The sequence below is a fragment of the Zeus faber genome (assembly GCF_960531495.2).
Source record: "Zeus faber genome assembly, chromosome: 17".
Lineage (NCBI taxonomy): Eukaryota > Metazoa > Chordata > Actinopteri > Zeiformes > Zeidae > Zeus > Zeus faber.
This window is the reverse complement of record NC_137204.1, coordinates 9596047-9620291: the sequence shown is the minus strand read 5'-3', so window position 1 is coordinate 9620291 and position 24245 is coordinate 9596047. Positions and strand designations below refer to the sequence as shown.

The following is a 24245-nucleotide window of genomic DNA, read 5'->3' as shown; positions in this document are numbered from 1 at the left end:
TATTGTAATGCAGATAACATGTATGTAACTTTAACATTAATTTGCAATTAGAATTATTATGGAATAATTAGCCAAGATCAGAAACAATTTCTGCCTTTTCATTATAGTTGTTTCAATTAAGTGTAGTTATAGGCCAATGTTTATACATGACGTTTATTACCCCAAAAAAATATTATATTTTTTATTTTAAACTATATGTTATTGTTATAACTTACCTTGCTGCATTGAAGTACATCTGGAGTTTCTGTGACAGTAGATGTTCTGTGTCTTATACATCAATTATGACATTTACATTGATTTATGATAGTGTAATTTACGTATTTCTTTTGTAAAGTTTAGTTCAGTTCTTTAGTTGGATAACATTTTCAGTAAGTTCAGTTTCCATCAAATACGATAAAACGTTGTCATAGTTCTGTGGGTAATTACCACAGCTCTATTTTTCCGACGCCACCTTGGATTTTGAACTCATCACTGAATCGGTCACTTCAGTGTTTTCGAGGGACGAAAGACAACATTTTAAGGATTATTTTCTATTAATATTTTCAGTAATCCGGCAAAGTAATGTAGACCACAGATGTAAAATCTCAATCGAAGAGATCTACTGACATCGAGCAGGTAAGAAGCTATATAAATAGACAAATAAGTCGATAGTTTGGTAACTTCTAACGGCCACAAAGTGACCGAGTCCACGGCGCCCGCTGTACACAGTCCAACTGGACATTCTCAATCAGAATCTGTACATTTATAGTACAGATATACAGATATATTTTCGAACGAGACGTCTGACGTGTGATGTCTCAGTTAACCAAGACCAACAAAGACCAACCAACCAACCAAGACCAAACCAAGACGCAGGGCAGTATTTTGCACAATGCAACACTGAATATAGATATGGCCACATGTCCCACCAACTGTAATCATCAGGACATATTGGCCGGTAATTCAAAATCCTTAAGCAAACATCCATTTCAATTGAAGGTGCTTCCAAGTGGGCAGGGTGGTCGGGATTGCGTGTCCTTCTGCTGGGGGGGGGACGGGCAGTGGCCCGTCGTGCCGGGGTGGGTTAGACGTTCTGTCTGGTCCTGTGACCCGGGCGGCGACCTGAGCCTGGCCGGGTCTGCTTGGCGCAGGCTCTCCATGTGGTCTCCTTCGCTGGGGGGGGACTCCTATTGTCGCACCGGGCTGCCTGGGTACCTGCTCTCGGTGCGCAGGGCACCCGTTGCTGGTGGTCTAGGCTGTGGGTGGGAGGGCCGTCTGCCACCCTCTGTTCTGTTGTCCGCATACGCGACGACCAGGGCCTGGTCATGGGCCTGAAGGGGGAGTGGCGTGGCGGAGGTGCATGGCGGGCTCCTCTGGGCGGGGCGTGGGTGTTGCTCTGCGGGCTTGCCAGCTTTTCTGGGAGCTGGGGGGGTCTTCTGTGGCTGCAGGGCGGGGTGCTTGGGGCTTTCCTGTGGTCATGTGGTGTCTTTACGGCCGCGGGCCTCAGCAGTGGCTTGGGGGCCTTTTCCGCTGCTTGGAGGTGCTACGATATAATACCAACCTTATACACCGGAACCAATTGGGACAAGTCCCGTACACTCACCAGTGGACACTTCATACACACACACACACACACACACACACACACACAAACACATACAGGCAGTCTCATTACAGGCACACACACACACACACACCCCCAACATCCTTCTGGTTACATCTCTCTCCTTTTCTCCCTCATTTACTGCCATAACTATGACATGAAGATGCCATGTGCTGAATTTTCGATACATCGTCTGATGTTTCTATGTTTACGTTTTTCCATGTACATGTTGTTGTTTGGTTCTACGTTTATTTGGTGGTGATTCTCCCACTCTTGGAGTAGTGATTAGTTGTTTATAGACCAAAACATGGTAATATCGTTCTCCAAGGAGGGGGATAGGTGATGGCTCTGTGTATCAAAAAACATTGCTCAAGTCATCCTATAGGTTACGACAGGACAGAGTTATTGCAGCAGTTCTTGATGATTAAAGAATGAATAAAAAGTGGCATTGCAGGTTGAGAACTTAAACTCCACTTGAAGACTAACTCTGTCCTAGATGTAATGGCATACAAGTACTCTGTGTTGTGTGCCCAGCATGCTGACAGCACAGGTTAAAAAAAAAAAAAAGGGGGCTCCCAAAAGTACAAGTCATAATGCCGTTTGAGTTTCTATGTGATCTCATGCTAATTATCCTATGTGTCCCATCTTGTTTGTGCAGACACTGTTCCCTGGCAGTGATAAATGCACTAGCCAATATTGCAGCAAATCTTCAGGCTGAGCAGATGGTGGATGAATTGTTGGTCAACTTGCTTGAGCTTTTTGTTCAACTGGGTTTGGAGGGCAAGAGGGCAAGCGAGAGAGCTTCTGACAAAGGACCAGCACTGAAGGTATGGTATGGGGCATGGGGTAGAGAGGAGCCCAGGAACACAAGGTATCTGAGAAAATCATGTTTACGTGCACTTTTATCTCTTTTTTGTACCCCAGGCCTCAAGCAGTGCTGGGAACCTTGGTGTATTAATTCCAGTGATTGCTGTGGTGAGTGACTACATATTTGTATATTTCTATATTCATAAAGGTAAATTATGTCCTTGTGCTAAACTATGGGCACAATTCTCTCTGAATCTTAATGTTGGATGTTCTCTTCTTCTGTCGACTGTGTCTTGTGGTAGTTAACAAAGAGGTTGCCGCCTATTAAGGAAGCAAAGCCACGGCTGCAGAAGCTGTTCAGAGACTTTTGGCTCTACTCTGTGGTCATGGGGTTCGCTGTGGAGGGATCAGGTGGAGATTTGATTATCTGCGTAAACATTATCTTTATCCTCAGAAGCATTATCTTGATCTTCATAAACATTAGATTTATCTTCAGAAACAATATCTTTATGTTAGGAAATACTATCTTTATTGTCATGAACATTGTTTCAATTTTATATTCATTATCTTTATCGTCATAAACATTGTTTCTATCTTCATAAACATTGCCTTTATGTTTATAAACTTTATCTTCACAATCATTACCTTTATCTCCAGGAGTATTATCTTTATCCTCATAAACATTATCTATTTTTTCATAAACATTATCTTTAATTTCAAAAACATATTTATCTTTAGAAACATTATCTTTATCTTTGTAAACCGTAACATGTACTACGCTTAGGATACGTTACATTTTCACACATTTTTATATGCATTTATTTGCTATTGCAAAAATGTACATCAATTATCTGGAAAATGTGTAAATTTCAATAAGTGATGCCGGTCATATTATGTTTCCATTGTATTCTTCAGGTCTGTGGCCAGAAGAATGGTACGAGGGAGTGTGTGAGATTGCGACCAAATCACCACTGCTCACATTTCCCAGTGGAGAACCTTTACGCTCAGAGCTGCAGTACAACTCTGCCTTGAAGAATGACACTGTCACGCCGGTAACCTCCACCCCACAAAAAAACACAAAAAAAAACATGCACATGCAACACACTTAGAAATCTCTCCACTTATTGATGGATCCCCTGCTGTGTTCCAGGCCGAGCTGAATGATCTGCGAAGTACCATCATCAATCTGCTGGACCCTCCGCCCGAGGTGGCTGCACTCATTAACAAACTGGACTTTGCTATGTCCACCTATTTGCTGTCAGTTTACAGGCTGGAATACATGAGGTGAGAAATATCAGGAAATACCAATTTCTTTAAGTTGTGAAGTTGTTATTTTTTTCTAATTTCTCACAATTCACATTGTTAGGATGCTACGTTCCCTGGACTCGGATCGTTTCCAGGTCATGTTCCGATACTTTGAGGACAGAGCCATACAGAAGGACAAGTCTGGTAGGCAGTTCATATGCAACATAAATAAATAATGAATACAAATAATAAATAAATGAAAAGATACCTTTTTTTCTTAATTATTTCATTCATCAATATGTGCTTCTTTCCTCACAGGCATGATGCAGTGTGTGATTGCAGTTGGTGACAAAGTTTTCGAGGTCTTCCTGCACATGATGGCTGAGAAGGTATTGGGAGGAAGATCAGCCTTTTCACCTTGTGTTCCAATTTTCTGACCTGATTGGCCTCATTGCGATCTTTTACCTATTCAGCCAAAAACCAAAGCCCATGAGGAGGAACTAGAACGCCACGCTCAGTTCCTACTAGTCAACTTCAACCACATCCACAAGAGGATCCGCAGAGTGGCAGACAAATATTTATCTGGTCTTGCTGAAACGTCAGTACATTGACACACGCACACGCACACACACACACACACACACACACACACACACACACACTTATTTCACTTATTCAAACTTACTCCAACGATCACAAACTTTATGCTGATCCAAATTGTCCGCAATATGATCCATCTCCTCAGTTTCCCTCACTTGTTATGGAGTGGCCGAGTGCTGAGGACCATGTTGGACATCCTGCAGACATTGTCCCTGTCCCTCAGTGCGGTAAGTTCAGAACAGAGGCACAGAACTCAATGATGAGATGTGTGATGGGTCAGATCATTTGAAAATGTCCTGTTACAGAGGAGGATTATAACCAGACATTAAAGTGTATTATATCTTTGTTGTTTCAGGACATTCATAAAGATCAACCTTATTATGACATCCCTGACACGCCCTACAGAATCACCGTACCTGATACATATGAAGCCAGAGAGGTACAGATTATGGAAAAATTACAAATATTGCTACTCTTTCACTTCAATGTGTAATATAAGGTGTGTGAATGTAAACATTGGATATATACTGCATATATAACTATGATTTTAGAGCATTGTGAAGGATTTTGCTGCTCGCTGTGGGGAGATCTTGAAGGAAGCAATGAAATGGGCACCGTCTGTAACAAAATCCCACCTACAGGTAATTTTTGGAACTCTTACCGACAATTTTTGACATTCTTTGCTGTCTTCAAACTACAGGGGGTCTTATAGCTTGAAAACATTGGTTATTGTTGTTCCTAACCTCTGTTTGTGCCCTCTGTTAGGAGTACCTGAACAAGCATCAAAACTGGGTGTCGGGCCTCTCCCAGCACACAGGCCTTGCTATGGCCACAGAGAGTATACTACACTTCGCTGGCTACAACAGGCAGAGTACTACACTGGGGGTGTGTCATTCAATTTACTCATAAATATGAAGAGCATTTACCCTGCTCATTTAATTATTTTATTGTTTATTTTGTCAGCCATTCAGTCAGGCTGTCAGCCATGTTATTTCATCAACAGTAAAAGAACACAGCATGTCAGGAACTACAGGAGCTCAAGTATGTAGCATGATGAGGACCTATAATTAATAGCTATAGTTAAGTTGAGCGCCACCAATTAAAAAAAAAAAAAATCTGTTCATGGCCGCACAGGCAGCAATAGAGGTACGTACTTTTCAGGGTCCCATGCTCTCGGTTCAGTAATTCTCACGCGGAATATCAGATAAATACCCAACTACTTCTTAATCAAACACTGAATGCTTATTTAGAGTGAAGAATCAGTGTGCATTCATTCGCAGCCAAAAACTGTTGCCAAAGGCCTGGAATACAATATCAGACCTACAATTGTGTTTTTCAATTAAGACTAAATAGATGATTTCCCTTAAAAATTGTAAAAACAATAATAATATTAACCTTGCTCGCTATTACCCAGTTCTTTCTTTCTACTGCCTTGTCTTATTCACATCACTCATTCTGTTTATTTACTTTTGTTCATTTTTCCCCCCTTGTACATGTAGTCAACACAACTAACTGAAAGGCCAGCCTGTGTGAAGAAGGATTACTCAAACTTCATGGCCTCTCTCAACCTCAGGAACAGATATGCTGGAGAAGTAAGGCTCCACATATGAGTCCAAGGATGTCCAAACCTCTTTTTTCCTTTGTATATACTTATATGTCTTCTTTTATCCTCAGGTTTCAGGCATGATCCATTTCTCGCAGGCGGTGCGCGGCCAATCGGATCTAAGTCGTCTGATGGTCAAACAAATGGGGGAAGCCTTGGATAGCCGACATCCCGAGGAATTTACAGAGGCTATGTTCAAACTGGCTGCTTTGCTGATCAGCACCAAAGGTTTTTGTTTAGTGCTTACCAAACAGACATACATATTCAACATAGAAATAAAAAATGTTCGGATTTCTGCAATCACCCCATGTGTGTTTTGTCCATCTGCTGGCCTCTAGACTGTGACCCCCAGCTCTTGCACCACCTTTGCTGGTCACCTCTCAAAATGTTCACAGAACATGGTATGGAGACTGCCATTGCCTGCTGGGAGTGGCTGCTGGCAGCACGCGCTGGGATAGAAGTACCTGTACGTTTTATGATTTTTGTGTGTCACTGTGCTTCCCTGCGTTTGGACACTTCTGTACAAAAAGCGCCACCTATGCCTATCAATCTCCTCTTTTGTTGCCCAGTTTATGCGTGAGATGGCAGGAGCCTGGCAAATGACTGTGGAGCTGAAGATGGGCTTGTTCTCAGATGCTCAGGTGGAAGCAGATCCACTGGCCGCCTCAGAGGAAAGTCAGCCTGTCCCCTGCCCTCCAGATGTCACCCCTCACTATATTTGGATTGAAGTAAGCTACACATGTGGATCAATGAGTATTCATTATGTATAGGATAGAGATGATCTTTTAATGTGTTTTTTCCACCCTAATCCATCCATATTTCTGATAGTTTCTAGTCCAGCGGTTTGAAATAGCAAAGTACTCTAGCGCCGATCAGGTGGAGATCTTCTGCAGTCTTCTACAGCGCTCAATCTCTCTTAACGTCGGCGGAACCACCAGCAGTCTCAACCGCCACGTAGCTGCAATCGGACCCCGCTTTAGGTAGAGTCACAAGATACATTCACACAAAGCTGATGGAACTACTGTACAGGCTGTGTTGAGTGAGGCTGTCACGCGCTTTGTGTTCTCCACAATAAGATCAATATTTAAACAAAATGAAATTATAGTAACTGAACAAGCCTTGCAATGAGATTAAGTTGATATCATTAAAATAACACAAAAAGGTGATTGCAAATACAGCAGCTTTTCTGGTTTAGGAACTACAGGAGCACAAGTATGGTGCCATGTCGGACACCACATTGTCCCATTCACTGTGCCTTCGTTCACAACCATAAATTGTGGCCTTGACAAAACAGATGATCTCCCTTAAGAAAAACGTGCATTAATATGTGTATAGAACAAGCCTAAGTATTATTTTGTTTTGCAGACTGCTGACTCTAGGTTTAGCTCTGCTCCACTCGGACGTTGTGACCAATGCAACCATAAGGAATGTGCTCAGAGAGAAAATCTATTCTACGGCCTTTGACTACTTCAGGTAATAACATATTCATAGACAGACACTTCTAACCCTCGTACACACTGGAGACCTTCTTTTGCTTTTTCTCTCCCTCCCTTCATCCTTCCCTCTAACCTTAACTGCCACAGATCATAAAGATTGCAATGTCAGACATTCTCTCTCTGTCTCTGTCTCCCTCTCTCTATCTCTCTTTACATCTCTTCTCTCGCTATCTATCATTCCCCGCTCGAGAGATTCTCTCTTTATTCCCCCCTCTCTCGATGCATTCAATTCAAATAAGCTTAGACAAGAATTCTGGCCAAAGCATAACAAGACATGTACTATATAACAATTATAATATTACACTTAACATATCATGAGATTAAGACAATAATGAAATGAATACATGAAAAACAAAAATAACAACAATAATGATAACAATGATAATAAAAATCATGCTAAAATAGAAAATTATAATAAAAAAATAGATAAATCTCTTTCGCTCTCTCTTTCCCACCAGTGTGTCTCCAAAGTTCCCCACACAGGGTGACAAGCGGCTCCGCGAAGACATCAGCATCATGATCCGCTTCTACGCCAATATCCTGTCTGACAAGAAGTACTTGGCTGCGTGCCAGCTGGTCCCCCCCGGTGAGCTTGGCACTACCCCAGCCCCGAGCACCCTCTCGGCCGGGATTTTCGGATCGCTTATCGTGTCCAGCACTTCTCCAATATCTATCTTAAGTAAGCCTAAAGCAGTGGAGCCAGAACTGCGCTGCAGCAGGGGCATGCTCTTACGCAATTCAAATTTGACGCCACCATCCTCACTGCTGATCGGTCTATCTATCTATCTATCTATGTACGTATCTATCTATCTATCTATCTATCTATCTATCTGTCTATCTGTCTCTCTCGTGCGCTCTCTCTCTCTCGCTCTCTTTCTCTCTTATCTATCTCTCCTTCTTGTTTACTTATTCCGTCCTTCTTTCCTGTGGTACTTCGTATCTTTTTTTGATTGACCTTTTTGGACCAATCTCATCGTACCCAAAATGCGTTCTTGCAGTGAGGATATGCGTAAATTTGTCGCCTGCGTTCCATGCATGACCGATCGCAATCATCATTTCTGCCCCACCCCACCCGCCACCCTCCTCAAAATGAGATGTTCACAGCTTTCTCCACCATCGCAGACAATCCCAACCCCTTTTTGCTCTGCGGTGGTCCAGAGCAAACCACGCAGACTCATTCATATCGACATTCAACTGCTCCAGGTAGACAAGTCTCCAACCACAGATACCGGATCGGTATCGGTATCGGTAGTCCTTTTTACTATAATTCTATTATCAGTGGGCAAATAACATCAGTCCTGGTATCAGTGGTTCAGGACTTCTTCTACAAGCATATAATTACATTGTTTTTTGCCTTTGTTTGAATTGCATGACCATCACAGTAGCACCGATCAATGCATATGACCCATTTTGTTCTGCTTAGTCTTCCCGGTCAACAAACATCCTTCAAAATGCTTCATTTTATCAACAGGCTTTTCATAACCATGGATACTTTTTCATATAGATCTTTAATTAGATACAAGCTCATATGAAAAGATGAAGTTAGGCTGCAACCTATCAATGCTTCCCATAGGGCTGCACGATTATGGCAAAAATTATAATCACGATTATTTTGCTCAATATTGTGATCACGATTAAATATCACGACTATTCATCCATTTTGGGAACACAATTATTTTTTTGCACTTTGTAAATCAACAGAAAACTGACTTCACAATAATAATGTATTTTATAAACCTATGAATAAATAAACTCAAATGTATAAATCTTTGCATCAAAATAGGACTTTCTTCAGATTAATTCAGTCTTCTTAAGACTGTATATAATTACATTCTACCAAAAAAAAGAGCGCAGCACTCCCAAGGATTTCCTTACAATTTCATATTTTCGTGAAACACTTAAATGAAAATAACCACTGTGCGACAATTATTTTAAGTTTTTATCTTTATTTGATACTGATAATTTGTAAAACAGGCAAGTGTAGAGCAGTGGCGCATGGATGCACAGATTATACTATTATACTATTATTACTTTTATACTTTTCCAAATGTCGAATTGCGATCAGATGAAAAACAAGAGCAAACTTTATGGGCGGGTTTGCGATGTCATATCATTAGTGAAATAGCTTTTGTGAATCGGACAAATTGAAAAAAATTTAATCGTCCAATGAACAAAACAAACAATGACCGGTGCCGGTCCAAGTTACATGACGACACAGTGCTCATGTGCTCGTACTGGTAAAAATGCTCCAATACTCACACCCAATACAATGTACTGTAATGTAGTTGCGTAGTTGAGGCTCAAAAAAGAGAGTGAAAGAAAGAAAATGTCGGCTGTTTGGAAGTACTTCAAGGTAAACAAAGATTAGATCAATAATTTATCACCTGACAATATTCCAAAATTGTGCTGCCTGCGATTCCACCGTTGTCACAGCGGAGCTCTGCTTGTGATGAAAGGTTTGACGACTTCTGAGACACTTGACGACGCACTCTGTAAAACGAGTCGTTCGATTTGATTCAGTTGGTGTAAAGCGCTGTGAGTGAAGGAGGACTTCCAGTGAACGAGAGTGAGAAGGGACAGACATTTATTATTATTACTTTTTTTTGCAATGATTGCAATGTATTTTGGAATGGCAAGTACCATATAAATATAATATAAACATATTTTAGCACTTAAAGTGAAAGAGACTTTCATTTGAAGTTTGAACTGGACATTTCCATGTTAGTTATATGTTGTGTCCTACTAAATCTCCGTAAGAGTTACAGGTTGAATTATACTGAAACTTGGTGACAGTCCCATATTCTATTTTATTGGAACTCAGTGACCGTTCCATGTTATATTTTATTTTATTGGAACTCAGGGACAGTTCCATGTTTTATTTCCATGTCATTATTGTTCCATAGTGAACAATGAACAATAGTAATGACACATTGTCAAAATCAGCAATCTCACTATTGTGGTAACTGAAAATTGCAGCAGTAGTCCATGTGTGCAGCCGTCCTATCACGTGAGTGTGATCAGATCACATGATGTATTAGTCATTGAGGTACAGCAGATATACCCAATGAGACCAAATGGTAAGAAAATTAGATTCCTCCGATCGCTGATATAAACTCAAAATGATCGGACGACAATGTAAAATATATTTAATAAGTCAGTGTTTTAGTATGAGCATACGATTTAATGAAAATCTGAATCGACCAAAATCAGAATCGGCAGGTCAGACTTGTAATAAACCAGAAACAGGATTCGGTTAAGAAAATTGCAATCAGTGCATCTCTAGTTGATAAACATGTTGGGTAACTTTATGAGTTGATGCATTTCAAGGGGTATATATCCTAATGAGATTAATTAGTATACTGTATGTAGTTAGCCGTAGTAGCTAACATACGATGTGATTAGCCTCGTTATGAGACGGCTACGGTGTGAATAACTGACGGAGTCATTTAGCTGCAAACTCCATGGAGACACTGTTACACTGTCGCGGTACTCAAAATATCAAAATATTTTATCTAGGTCGGCAGGTTGGTGATTATGGAGGCCAACATCGACATTGCGATTAATATACGATTAATTGTGCAGCCCTAGTTTCCCCATATGGCTTTTGTGAGGACAGGACTCCAGACATTCTTAAACTCTGTAACACATATTACATATTACATGGGTATGGAGGTGAACAGCTGATACAAAGCCTTACCAGCGTTAACTAGTGTGACATCTTTATGTCTAAAAGAACACCTGAGTTTAACACTGATATAAATAGAGCCAGGAGTGATTCAGATGAAGCCACAGGATTAATGGAAAAGTCCAGATTTTATGGAGTGAAAGAATATCAATTTAGCACAGATTCATTGGGGAGGGAAAAAAGTTGTAGATGCTTGGACAAGGGAGTAGCATAGAGATGAAGAGTGAGGATTACATTTAAGAAAGGGATAGCGAGAGAACTAGCTTGTGTTTGAGGCAGGTTGGCGCTGTACTGACGGTGTTTTCCGACGCGTGTAGACAACCAAGACCCCTCGATGAACAGCCTGTCGGTGATTAATGCGGCCGACATGAGGTCCAACATGGACTCGAGCGCTCGCTCCCAGCAGAGTGGCCAAGGGTGGATTAACACCTACCCGCTGTCCAGCGGCATGTCCACCACATCCAAGAAATCAGGTAAGACAGATACACACACACACACACACACACACGCACACACACACACCGTTTTTGATGTTTTACAACATTCTGAAAGGTTGCAAAGATCCAGATACAAGAAGTGTGATGATCCCGTCTTCTTTTTCATCCAAAAGGCATGTCTAAGAAGAGCAACAGGGGCACTCAGCTCCACAAGTACTACATGAAACGCAGGACGTTGTTGCTGGCGTTGCTGGTGAGACGCTGATGGTTTGTGAAACGTTTAACAAACACGTGAGCTGATCAAAGCTCCACCCCCACCTTTTTTTTTTTTGTTTGACCCCTCACCAGGCCAGTGAAATAGAGCGACTCACCACGTGGTACAACCCCTTGTCCACTCAAGAGCTGGCCATCGCCACCGAGCAGTCGGTGGAAACCAGCATCGCCAACTGGAGGTCCAAATACATCAGTCTGACGGAGAAACAGTGGAAGGATAACGTCAACCTGGCCTGGGGTATCGCCCCGTACCTGGCCATGCAGCTTCCCACCAGGTTCTCTCTCTCTCTGTGAACCACACACTCTTTGCTTTCTCATATGCATGTACACATTTTGCATTATGCACACACATTCTTATATGTCTTGTATCTTATATGTTGTTCCATCTACAGTATATGTTGTTCTATCTGTCTGTCCATATGTTCTGTCTATCTAGCTGTATGTCTAGCTGTCTGTCGTTCTATCGATGTGCTATCTTTCTTTATGAAGAGAAATTGCGGCATCACGGCAGCTCACCTCAAAATAGGCAGTAATAAAAAAGCAGTGGGAATACAAATACATGGAGGATGAGGATTAATTCAACTTTGGAAAAATAGGGAATGTAGAATAAACGATAAAAACAAAGCGAACAATAAACCTAAGATAAACAATGAACAAAAAAGATCGAATGATTATTTTGTTATTATTTTTAATAATAATAATATGATTATTATTATTATTGTTATTATTATTATTATTATTATTACAATAACCTTAGTGAGGAACAATAAATAATACATGTAAATCGAACAATTAACAAGAAGATTTAAGATAAGATAGACCTAAAGAAATCAATAAATTGGCAATATACAACAAACCAAGAAATTAACAAGAAAATAGGAGAGATGTGGCTGTAGCTACTGGTCGATGGTATTTTTTCCTCCTGTTCTTTCCTCTATAATATTAGATATTTTATTTTAAAGAAAGATATTATGTGTTACAGAATCACAGGAGTCTCCTGGATGATAAAACTATCGTCCAGTCTGATGCAAATGGCCCTCACTTGTGATTTATGTTGACCGGAGGGTTCTCAATAGAATGTACTCTGGGTTTGACTCCGGGAACCAGACCACCACACAGTTAACTTCCTTCGACAAACTGTTTCGTTTGTTCCGCTTTTTTCACTTCAATCCTTCGCCCAGATTTAAAAACGAGGCGATAGTGGCGGAAGTGACCCGGCTCGTTAGACTGGATCCCGGCGCGGTGAGCGATGTCCCCGAGGCGGTCAAGGTAAGGTGACCCCGAATCAAGATACATGCTCTCCTGGCGGATTCGTGTTTTTTTTCCGGAACTTATTCGCGGTCCCCATTCCCTTCCCAGTTTCTGGTGACATGGCACACCATCGATGCAGACTCTCCCGAGTTGAGCCACATCTTGTGCTGGGCCCCGGCCGACCCCCCAACCGGCCTGTCATACTTCAGCAGCATGTACCCCCCACATCCTCTCACCGCTCAGTACGGGGTGAAGGTGCTCCGCTCCTTTCCACCGGTAAGTCATGTTGTAGTACATATCATCATAAATACTGTACATGTATACCGCACATCCCAACAGGTGAACCCAAGTCTTATATATTTATTGTGTTTATTGTGACATTAAAAAAGCCAACACTTCAACAGCTAAGCTACCTTTGTCAGGGTTAATCTACACAGACATAAGTTTTATTTAAAAAGAATAAATAAAAGTTATATTTAAAATAGTCCAAACGGCTTTGAAACAGTGGCATATAACTATAGCAGAATAAGCATGGACCGATCAGTAATCCAATCAAAACCATAATATTCCCTGATTTATTAACACATTTTATCCTCGCCAGGACGCCATCCTGTTTTACATTCCGCAGATCGTGCAGGCCCTCCGTTACGACAAGGTGAACTTTTTAGCCACATTTCCGTTTTGCGTTTTTTCGAACGGCTTCGACTTCCACAACGGCAGAACCAAATCAATGAGTGGGTTGCGCTCACTCCTCAGATGGGTTATGTGAGGGAGTACATCCTGTGGGCCGCCCAGAAGTCCCAGCTCCTGGCGCACCAGTTCATCTGGAACATGAAGACCAACATCTACTTGGACGAAGAGGCACACCACAAAGACCGTGAGGGTCTCCCATTGGTCGCTTTTCACACTGTCATAGTAATTCATTCATTTCATTGAGCTTATATTGTTGTTTCACACGCCAGTCTCTTCTAATCCTCCTCTAATGTTCAACAGTTATCGGACAAGCAAATTTCCAATTTCATATTTTTATTCAATTTTATATTGCATTTTTATATGTAAGTTTCCGATTTTTTTACTTGTATTTTTTTAACATTATTTATTTTTAATATTTTGCTTGATATATATGCTATGTTTTATTATCTTTTAACGTTTAACCTCGTGCACTTTTTTGATCTTTTATTTTTTCGTTTTAATTTAACCTTCTGTGAATTGTGCTTTGCAAATAAAGTTTACGCTTATTATTATTATTTATTTTTTGCCAATTACAAGCTTGATTCTTAATGAGATCAAATTTCATGCCACTTTATGTGCATGCTTTAGCATTATTTTTTTTTACCATATATTTGACATTAATCATATCAATGATTAATGATGGAGATCACTAGAGTTGACGGGGAAAAGCATGCACAGTGTAGTATAGTGTAGCACAGTGTATTATCTCACCGCACACGTCGTTCACCTCCTGGGCATCCTTTAATCCGTCCCTGCAGCCGACATCGGGGATCTGTTGGAGCAGATGGTGGAGGAGATCACGGGGTCGTTATCCGGACCCGCCAAGGACTTCTACCAGCGAGAGTTTGATTTCTTCAACAAGATCACCAACGTCTCTGCCATCATCAAGTACACTCATATGATTACTTAAGTCTTAGTCGTACTTAAATAATGTATTTATTGACTCATCTCTTCTATCTGTTTATTGACATTATGGGAGTGTTTTAATCACAGAACTATATTATCTCACATGTACTAGGTAAGGGGATAAATATAATGAAATTAACTTAATATTTTTACTTTTAATTTTACTACTTAATTATGTAGGAAATAGTGTTTAGAAGTAAGCTTATATTATTTTAATGTTATTAAACAATATAGTGATTATCTACCGTGTTGTATGTATAATTAGTTGTTTGATAAACAACAAAAAATAAGACTTATTTCGACAAATAAGACAAAGTGCCGCACCCCCTAATTAAAGTATTTTTATATTGCCATCCCTCTGGGGTAATCACATATTTAATTTATTGCGGCCATCCTTAGTACACACATTTAGCATTTTTAAGGTATAATAATTTCCAATTATTTCTTAATACATCACCTCATAAACACTGTGTGAACCATCGTGGCCCGATAATGTTGTCCATAGGTGCAGTATTACTATGCTGTTTCCTTAAGTCTGCGAGTACGTGTCTTTTGGTACAAACTGGTGCCACATCCTTGTATATTGAAGATCATTTCCATACAATAGACGGCTTTCTACTGTCAGTGATCTTCATATGATCAGTGCCACTAACGTTCCTTCATGTCGTTCAGGCCAGTTCCTAAGGGTGACGAGAGGAAGCGGGCCTGTCTGAAAGCCCTATCAGACATTAAAGTTCAGCCAGGTAACAGTGCTGTCCTTGGTGGAAGTAGCTTTTGGCCTTTTAAACATGCACGCTATGCATGTATGATCGGCTATAATTCCCATATGAAATATGGTTTAAATAAATACTGAAAATCTTTAACGGGCCGAAACAATGTCCAACGGCTATTTATTGTTGTCGTCTCTAGGCTGCTACCTGCCCAGTAACCCTGAAGCCATTGTTCTGGACATTGACTACAAGTCTGGAACGCCCATGCAGAGGTGAAATAGCATGCTATCTTCTAAGCTGTCGAACGTCTTTGATATTAGGAGAAAAAAAAAAGAAAAAACTTCCCTGTATGTTTGTATAATGCAGTGTTTCCTAAACGTATTTCTTGCAAGGCACACTTTTTACAATGATATAATCCCACAGCACGCCACTATCCTTTTAACCACTAAAAATGTCACAAACATGCAGAACTGGTCTTTTTATTTGGGCCCACTAATAGCGATGCTCGACTGCGAACAAAACTTTTAAATGACTCGGGTGTCACTCTGACTCTTTATCGAGTGACTCGTCAAGAACCGAATCTCCAAAAAAATAGTTGAACCTTTTCGTCACTACAAATAGTCGTCACTTACAGAGTGGTACTTGTTGTGACGGAGCTGCTATTCTGTCTAGGGCTGATGAGTTACATGAAGTAGTGCTGTCATGCACGTTTGATCTTGCAACACCAAAGCTGACTCGATTGTCTGTGTCCACCCAGTGCTGCCAAAGCGCCCTATCTGGCCAAGTTCAAGGTGAAGCGCTGCGGGGTGAGCGAGCTGGAGAAGGAGGGCCTGCGCTGCCCTTCCGACTCTCTGGAAGACGGAGAAGAGAGCTCGGACGGAGCCCGCAGGGTTTGCTGGCAGGCCGCCATCTTTAAAGTGGGAGACGACTGCAGACAGGTACCTCGCCTCCCTTCACCTGCATATTCATGGAGACATTTTAAACGGAAGACGAAGGAAACTCAACAGGCGAATTAGATATTCTGGCTATTCTACCTTAATTTTGTTCACCTTCTTGCTTCTTCAGGACATGCTGGCGCTGCAGATCATCGGCTTGTTCAAGAATATTTTCCAGCTGGTCGGCTTGGACCTCTTTGTTTTCCCCTACAGAGTTGTGGCCACCGCACCAGGGGTAACGTGATGCTGTCCGGTGAAAATTCGCCGTCTTTGGCCGAGCTTAATAGCTGCCATTGAAACGCTGCTTCTCTCTCTTTGACAGTGCGGTGTGATCGAGTGCATCCCAGACTGTAAATCCCGAGACCAACTTGGGAGACAAACAGATTTTGGGATGTATGATTACTTCAGAAACCAGTACGGAGATGAGTCCACCTTGGCCTTCCAGAAGGTGCGAACATAACATAACTCCTGGGACCTTACATTAAAAAAATAACTTGAAAGGAGTATTTCTTATAACCTGATAACCCAAATGTCAATATTATGGGTGTCAATTCCGATTCGACATCGAAAATCGATCTAAATGAGCGTTGGATTTCGAACTTCCAAATCACAAGCAGGTTTGCGATTCTCCCCATATTTTTGTGCGTAATATTGTCTGACACGGTCGCCATATCGGGGTGTTCAACATCCGGCGATAAACAAATGCAGCGCGCGCTGGGCGGTGTCGACTGCGGCTCGCCCGGCTCCAAACCGACTTTCATGAAATTTGGTGGAGTTGGGCGAGCGGTAGTCAGATCCGCTGCGCCGCATCCCTCAGCGCACACTGCACCTGCCCACCTTGCACTAGGGATGCAGGAACGAAATTCGAAAAAAATAACAATAAAGTTCAATATATGTTAGAGAGAAATATTCCCGGTAACGGTGCGGAGTCCACGACGGTGGAGACGCAGGACGCATTGGCGCGTTTCCCTCTCCTCCGGCGTGTCGCTGTATAATAATTCCACAGATGTGGTGATGAAAGTGGGAAACAAACTCAACCATCACCGACGAATGTCCTCTAGTGCAGAGCTTGTGAATGGAATTCTTCATGAAGAATAATTTAATTCTGACAATATTATTTATTTTGGGGGAATGCAAACTGTAAATCAGTCACATTCAATATAAATTATGCCAATTTCCGTTTACTATTTTGCTTTGGACTTTTAGCCCTTAGTAATTATTTTCAGTTTGTGAGTGGAACATTCATTCTCTTTTCAGGCACGGTATAACTTCATCCGCAGTATGGCAGCCTACAGCCTGCTGCTGTTCCTGCTGCAGATCAAAGACCGGCACAATGGGAACATCATGCTGGACAGCAAGGGCCATCTCATCCACATAGGTGCTTTAGACCACCACCACCCAACACCTACCTACATCTGGTCATAAAAGCCTCATTATGAGAACCAGGGCTGTACAAAATAGTGATTATATTTGAAAATGATTGAATTTGTATCCTGCAGACTTTGGCTTCATGTTTGAAAGCTCCCCTGGAGGTAATTTGGGCTGGGAGCCGGACATTAAGCTGACAGACGAGATGGTGATGATCATGGGAGGAAAGATGGAGGCCACGCCCTTTAAATGGTTCATGGAGATGTGCGTGCGAGGATATCTGGCCGTACGGTGAGGAGAACTTGCATTCCAGTTACCCACGGATATGGGGTTTTAACGGTGGGTTGCTTGTTGTGATTTATTTTTAATTTTCCTTATCGGCTGGCATATAGACCCTACATGGATGCCGTGGTTTCCCTAGTGACTCTCATGTTGGACACCGGACTACCGTGTTTCAGAGGACAAACAATTAAACTCCTCAAGTAAGTCATATATCATATCTGTGCCTGTGTGAGGGTAAAATATACAATTACTCAATTGGCTTCCACATGGATGGATGGATAGATAGATAGATAGATAGATAGATAGATAGATAGATAGATAGATAGATAGATAGATAGATAGATAGTATTTTATTTTTCTCCAGAGGGCAATTGCAGTTTTACAGAAGCTCACATCAAAAATAGGCAATAATGTAAAGCAGGTAACAAATGTAAAAAAAAACCCGTTATAACAATAAAATAGAACAAACTAAATGGAAATATGCCATAGAACTAAAAGTTAACTACAAGATAGAACAATTAGAAATACAAACAATAAATAGCCATTAGCAATAACAATTCGGCAAGATACAATGCCCTAATGATGAAAAATAAATATAAACCTAATAATTCAAAAAAAGCAATTAAACAAACCTAAATGTAGATAGATATTGAACAAGAAAAAAGGCAATATACAACAAACCAAAAATTTACTTAATTTACTAGAAATGAAAACTTTATTTTTCAATATACAATAAACCTAACAATTAACAGTAAACAATATACAATTTACAATAGACCATAAAAATAAACCTAAAAATAACAACAAATGGCGTGGCTTGTCTAGCTATTTCTGTCAGACAACTTGACAGCACCACATGCTTCCACGCCCATAATGGGCCGGCCTATTTAAGCAGCCCATCCCTCCTGCTCTACCTGATTTGCTGCGTTGCTACACTCCCTCCACCTCCCCTGCATCAAGCTCATCACTCCTATAGTTCCAGCTCACTATGTACGCCTATGTTTGCTGTAAACGTCGCGGGGAGTAATAAGCAGTAGAGCCCAGACGCTAAACTCAATGTCATAAATTAAGATAATTTTAAAGTCTAAGACTTGTCTGTCAGAAATAATATACATTTGGCAAACATAATAAGAAATGAACAAACGATGGTAAACATTCTCTCATGATACAGAACTGAGAAGTGGTAAGTAGTGGAGTGGAGCCAGTTGCATTTTTACTTTTTTAATTTACTAACTGATCACTTTTTCAACGTGTTTTGTCATCAGAGGACGGTTTAACCCTCAAATGAGTGAGAAAGAAGCGGCAGCTTACATCATCAAAATAATCCAAAATTGCTTCCTCAGCAGCAGGTAAGATTTGGCATTTTAAGTGTGAGAATTGTTTACTGTGTTTGGAGTCAAAGGAGGGATAAACTTTACCGGTGATATATTTTGATCTCATTTCCAACAGGAGCAAAACGTATGACTGGCTTCAGTATTACCAAAACCAGATTCCGTACTGAGGACACGGCGTCTGGATCTACAGTCCTGCCTTATGTATGTCCAGTCCAACACACTGAATAAACCACGTCGGGATGCTGATTTTTCATCCAGTTATCTTAAATTATGTATCAACTAATAACCTTATCTCGGCCAATTATTTCGACCAGGTTTTACAGTGAAACACCATCGACGAGTTCCCACGACAAATGGGATTCTCATTCTGATCTTCCACATGTTGTCAAACTGCAATATGCTGTCAATCTGAGTGTCGTAGAATAATTTGAATTAGTCACACTTTCAACCCTTTACCAATACGTCACCGTAGGTGACACAATACAAGCCCGACCGCAATGTCACACTAGCGGGAAGCTCGCCATAAGAGGAGCCATATCGGTGGCGTTTGTTTAAATAGTTGGTAACATAGGTCTTTTCTTTCACACTGCTGTCATCTACTTTTATGCACTTTATAGCAAACAGTATTTGAATCGGTCTGAGCTGCAAAATAATTCACAAACGATAGCAATCGAAGAGACTAAACGGCGATTTCATCGTTTTTTTTTATCCGCTGAGATTCATCATGTTTTTATACAATCAAAAATAATTATTATCAAATGACGTGCACTTTTTCAAAAGCCTTTTATTCTCTTGGGTTGGTTTTTGATTTGACACCATTATGACAGTCAGTGTTCTGTGTTTAATTGAAAATTATATAGAAAATGATGCTATTTTGATTTGTGTAAATCCAGATAGTTAGTTACAGGTTATACTTAGGTTAGTTCACTCTGCTTATCTGGGAAAGTGGTGGCAAAAGCACACAGTAGCAGCCCTCCATTCATTTAGCTGCTATACAGAATCTTACACACTGCGTGTTTTCAGATGATACATTTCACTGTTTTTAACCCCACTTCGTGTCCGTAAACCAGAGGTGGGAAAATTCAGGTTCAGAAAGTGAAACTCTACTCCAGGATTTTGAGTCAACCGTGTGGACCAGAGGTCCTAAGATGGGACAGGGTTCTTATCAGGTCCCTGAGGTGCTTGAAGTGCTTGAATTTCGTCCTCATAAATTTAAGTACCAGAATACCTTGAAAATAGCTCCCTTTTTGTGCCGAAGTGCTTGAAAGGTCCCTGAAATAAGCGCCATAATTGAAAACCTGTGACATTCCCCCTGATTTTGCTATTCAAATTGTAACTGAATGAAACATTCCAGAATGACTTTTACGACATAGATGATGTCAAGGAAATGTACATTTAATCCAGCATGGTCAGAATGACACACTTAAAATAGTAGATGACAATGAGATTAAGAATGGATATATTAATATACTAATATACATAAAAGACAATGACACTAAGATTATATTATATTTTAATTAATAAAGATCACATTAAAGAATGATTATATTTGTTTTGTTTACAGTCCTTCAAAATAAAAAAGAAATAGTGCTTGAAAGTCCTTGAATTTAATTTTGTAATGCCAGAATGAACCCTGGATGGATCAGTCCCTGGCTGGAGCAAAAACATGGCAGGGCTCTTACTTTCGGAACCTGGGATTTTCCACCTCTGCCGTAAACCAGTGTTACTTGGCTTTGAATTTCCATGAGTGTATGTACAAACTAGTTTTTGAAACATTCCTCCTGCCGCTCAGTTTAGGTTTCTGGTTTCGATTTGTCGCTTTTTGCTGTTGTTGACCTATCATGACGATTATCACCCAGAAAGCCATTTCTCTTTCTACGGATATGAATAGCACTGTAGTAATACCTGAGTGGGAAGTAAAAATCCTTATGCAATCTCTCCATGAATGTGTGTTAAGGGTACTGTATAAATCTCTGTGGTCAAGCAGCATGGCTCCCTTTCCCTCCCAAGCCCCTGCCTGCAGGTCGGGGTTTAGAGAGGGAGACGGGGTTTTTCCGGCCGTGGTGCGCCAACATGGCAAGAGTTTTTATTATACAGGTGAACAAAAAGGCTCACTGGCCAGAAGCATAAATAATAATAATAATAATATGATTATGATGATGATGAAATCTCCCTGCCCTGATTCGAGGCAGCTGGGCGGCCGCGGGAAAGGGAGCCATGTTGCCATCTGCAGCCTCGGCTTGACCACGCCCCTTGGTCCGCCACAATCACGTCTAAAAAAATATATATATGTTTTTGTGTTTCATGTATAAATTCTTATATATGTTATAATACACTATGGGATATACATCAGAATTGCTGCAAAAAACAAGTTTCTCAGTCACTAAGACAATTTGAGAGAGGGGTAAAAGGTCATTTAAGAAATTGTTATTGCTGAACTGATGACTGGCATCTTGTTTAAAAGAGTTTTTAAAATACCATAATTATCTTAAATGTCTACCAATGTATTATTCTGTTGTGTTACAATTAAGATTGACAAATTGTTCTGTTGTAGTTGGTACGTACATCTGTATACTGTATGTATTTTAATGCGTGTGTGTGTGTGTGTGTATGTGTGTGTGTGTGTGTGTGTGTGTGTGTGTGTATGCTTTATGTGTATCCAAGCAAATAGAATTACCCCTTTATCTCTGTTGACATGGAGAGCACATGTCTAATCACTCTGATTATGTGTTAAATCATTAAAAATTGTCTAAAATTAAATGTCAGTATTGCCCTGGTTTATTTTGATTCATGCCCTTAATACAGAGTAGTAGAGTATGAAGGTTAATGGTAACACTGTACTTGAGGAATTAAGAGTTGTGAATTCATGTATGAATATGACCATAATAATAATAATAATAATGATAAATATAGCTGCAGGCAGCATTACTTTGGGTCTAGGGTAGTCTGCCTTTCATTAAAGTTCAATGCACAATGGTTTTGTAACTGCAGAAGTGAATTCGTTCCGGCCTGGTTACAGTGTAATTCTATGATCGGGTGGTGTTTGCGGTTGTGTGCGGGTTTCCTACACTGTAACTAACGGTGGTTATCATTCTGAAGTAGGGCTGCGTGATTATGGCTAAAATGATAATGACGATTATTTTAGTCAATATTGTAATATTAATTCATTTTGGGGAACAGAATTATTTTAAGACACTTTGTAAATCAACGGAAAACTGCCTAACAAACTACCACCAACAATAATATATGTATTTTATAAACCTATAAATAAATAAACATGGGTAAGTGGTTCAACTGACTTAAATTGTAGAGGATATATAATTAAATAAACTGTGTGTAGTGGGCTACACATTTTTGTTTGTAATTGTAACACATCTTTGAGGCATCTGAAAGGGAACCAAAAAACAACAAGAATGTAAATATTTCAAAACACATACACAAAAAATGTTCCCTCTTACTTTTTATTGTTATTTTGTAGAACTTACTCTGGTCAGTTGTCCTCAGAAGCATGTATATTTATGATGCTTTAATTAATCCAATTGTCTTCTGGTAATACTTTTAACTTGGTTTTTTTCAAACAAAATAGAGTTTAACAGTGATAAAATAATACGTGTCACTTTGTAACTTCTTATGGTTAAGAGTTTGTATCTTATATTCCTCTAGTTAAAGTCCAATCACAACGACATCTCTGTCACCCACTGCAGCGCTATCATGGGATCTGTGTACTCCGTCAACTTGTGCTATGCGTGGCGGCAATGAGCAATTCAATTTTCAGTGAGGTTGCAATTGTTGGTCACAAACCTCTTCCACAATACTGAACCCGTGCAAGCCGTCATTTGCGCATGCACCTGCATTGCGACAATTATTAAAAAAATAGTTGACTAAATTATTCCATAATAATGGACCGATTTGGATCAAACTTGGACGACTGCATGTCAGAACTGCCCTGAATACACATTTTATTCATCTTATCTGTGAGTGCGGCGAATCCATGACATCCATAGACTACTGATGTCAGTTTTTCATTGACAAAATAGGACCTTTATGACTAATCAATAAGTATAAATCAATAGAAAATATGTAACTGTGCCCATTCTTTTATATTGTTTATTTTAATCTGGCATCTCAGAATAACAACCCCAAATCTGTTCTAATATTTTTGCTAATGAAATGAGCAGATCAGATGTTGTTACGGGTGTGACATGGATTCTGGATTAAATAATACAAATGAATAAAAATGAATAAAAAAACATTACATTTTAGAAACAAAGCGGTAACTGTGTAGACGTAGTCATTCAGTTGATTAACCATGGGTTTTGCGATATTCCCCCTAAAAATAAAACATTTAGGCCTAAAGTTATATTACAATCAAAATCTAAATTTAAACAAAAAAATAATAATCCAACTGAGAATAAAGTAGCAGCAGCGATGACATTTTAAAGGAATAAACCAGCTCCAGGAGACCCTGAAGGACCCACCCGAGTTCCTGGATCATAGCGCCATCGAGTGTGCTGTGATAGGATTCTTTTTTACTTTCATTTTGAATTTACCCTATTTTGTTTACATAGATTAATAGGATATATAACAGAATGACATGATGAATTTTATAGCTTATTTTTTAATCCATAAAGATACTGTATTTATAGTCATGGAAACCTTTACTTTTCATGTCACTGACAGTCAAATGGCCCCTTCACATACATACTTTGTGTAGAATTAAGTGACATCTAGGGGAACAGAATATAATATTCAGAAGTATGTTTTAATTTGTGTATAATCCCATAAAAATAAGAATTGTTGTGTTGGCGTTACCTTAGAACGAGCCGTTTATGTCTACATAGGGAGCGGGTCCCCTTCCACGGAGGCCACCATGTTGCGCCGCTACAGTAGCCCAGAACGGACAAAGCAAACACTGGCTCTAGAGAGGGCCTTCGCGTCCATTGCGAGTTTCGCGGCCGCCGCCGGCTCTCCTACATGCATGCTGTTGGTTGCGACCTGC

At 40.3% G+C, this 24245-nt stretch overlaps 1 protein-coding gene across 2 annotated transcripts in view; it reads left to right on the top strand.

Annotated features, from left to right (window-relative positions):
- The window catches only part of pi4kaa (phosphatidylinositol 4-kinase, catalytic, alpha a), a gene marked incomplete at its 5' end in the record, with an annotated part of 34218 nt that extends 12262 nt beyond the window's left edge, over nucleotides 1–21956 (top strand). Inside the window, 37 exons of one of the 2 annotated variants that reach the window (XM_080017506.1) lie at nucleotides 2241–2409; nucleotides 2507–2557; nucleotides 2692–2800; nucleotides 3305–3441; nucleotides 3540–3673; nucleotides 3756–3838; nucleotides 3953–4023; nucleotides 4108–4232; nucleotides 4380–4461; nucleotides 4590–4673; nucleotides 4786–4875; nucleotides 5000–5119; nucleotides 5734–5826; nucleotides 5909–6065; nucleotides 6176–6303; nucleotides 6407–6565; nucleotides 6666–6817; nucleotides 7203–7310; nucleotides 7792–7919; nucleotides 11336–11491; nucleotides 11629–11708; nucleotides 11804–12003; nucleotides 12910–12997; nucleotides 13088–13255; nucleotides 13581–13634; nucleotides 13736–13856; nucleotides 14470–14599; nucleotides 15290–15360; nucleotides 15527–15599; nucleotides 16085–16265; nucleotides 16393–16497; nucleotides 16585–16710; nucleotides 17520–17640; nucleotides 17762–17921; nucleotides 18023–18112; nucleotides 19178–19261; nucleotides 19362–21956. In XM_080017506.1, the coding sequence (XP_079873632.1) occupies nucleotides 2241–2409; nucleotides 2507–2557; nucleotides 2692–2800; nucleotides 3305–3441; nucleotides 3540–3673; nucleotides 3756–3838; nucleotides 3953–4023; nucleotides 4108–4232; nucleotides 4380–4461; nucleotides 4590–4673; nucleotides 4786–4875; nucleotides 5000–5119; nucleotides 5734–5826; nucleotides 5909–6065; nucleotides 6176–6303; nucleotides 6407–6565; nucleotides 6666–6817; nucleotides 7203–7310; nucleotides 7792–7919; nucleotides 11336–11491; nucleotides 11629–11708; nucleotides 11804–12003; nucleotides 12910–12997; nucleotides 13088–13255; nucleotides 13581–13634; nucleotides 13736–13856; nucleotides 14470–14599; nucleotides 15290–15360; nucleotides 15527–15599; nucleotides 16085–16265; nucleotides 16393–16497; nucleotides 16585–16710; nucleotides 17520–17640; nucleotides 17762–17921; nucleotides 18023–18112; nucleotides 19178–19261; nucleotides 19362–19413 (4240 nt within the window). In that variant the 3' untranslated portion in view covers nucleotides 19414–21956. Of the gene's footprint in view, nucleotides 1–2240; nucleotides 2410–2506; nucleotides 2558–2691; nucleotides 2801–3304; nucleotides 3442–3539; nucleotides 3674–3755; nucleotides 3839–3952; nucleotides 4024–4107; nucleotides 4233–4379; nucleotides 4462–4589; nucleotides 4674–4785; nucleotides 4876–4999; nucleotides 5120–5733; nucleotides 5827–5908; nucleotides 6066–6175; nucleotides 6304–6406; nucleotides 6566–6665; nucleotides 6818–7202; nucleotides 7311–7791; nucleotides 8013–11335; nucleotides 11492–11628; nucleotides 11709–11803; nucleotides 12004–12909; nucleotides 12998–13087; nucleotides 13256–13580; nucleotides 13635–13735; nucleotides 13857–14469; nucleotides 14600–15289; nucleotides 15361–15526; nucleotides 15600–16084; nucleotides 16266–16392; nucleotides 16498–16584; nucleotides 16711–17519; nucleotides 17641–17761; nucleotides 17922–18022; nucleotides 18113–19177; nucleotides 19262–19361 lie in introns of both variants that reach the window. The other variant, XM_080017505.1, reaches the window with a different exon arrangement.
- Nucleotides 21957–24245: the final 2289 nt, after the last annotated feature.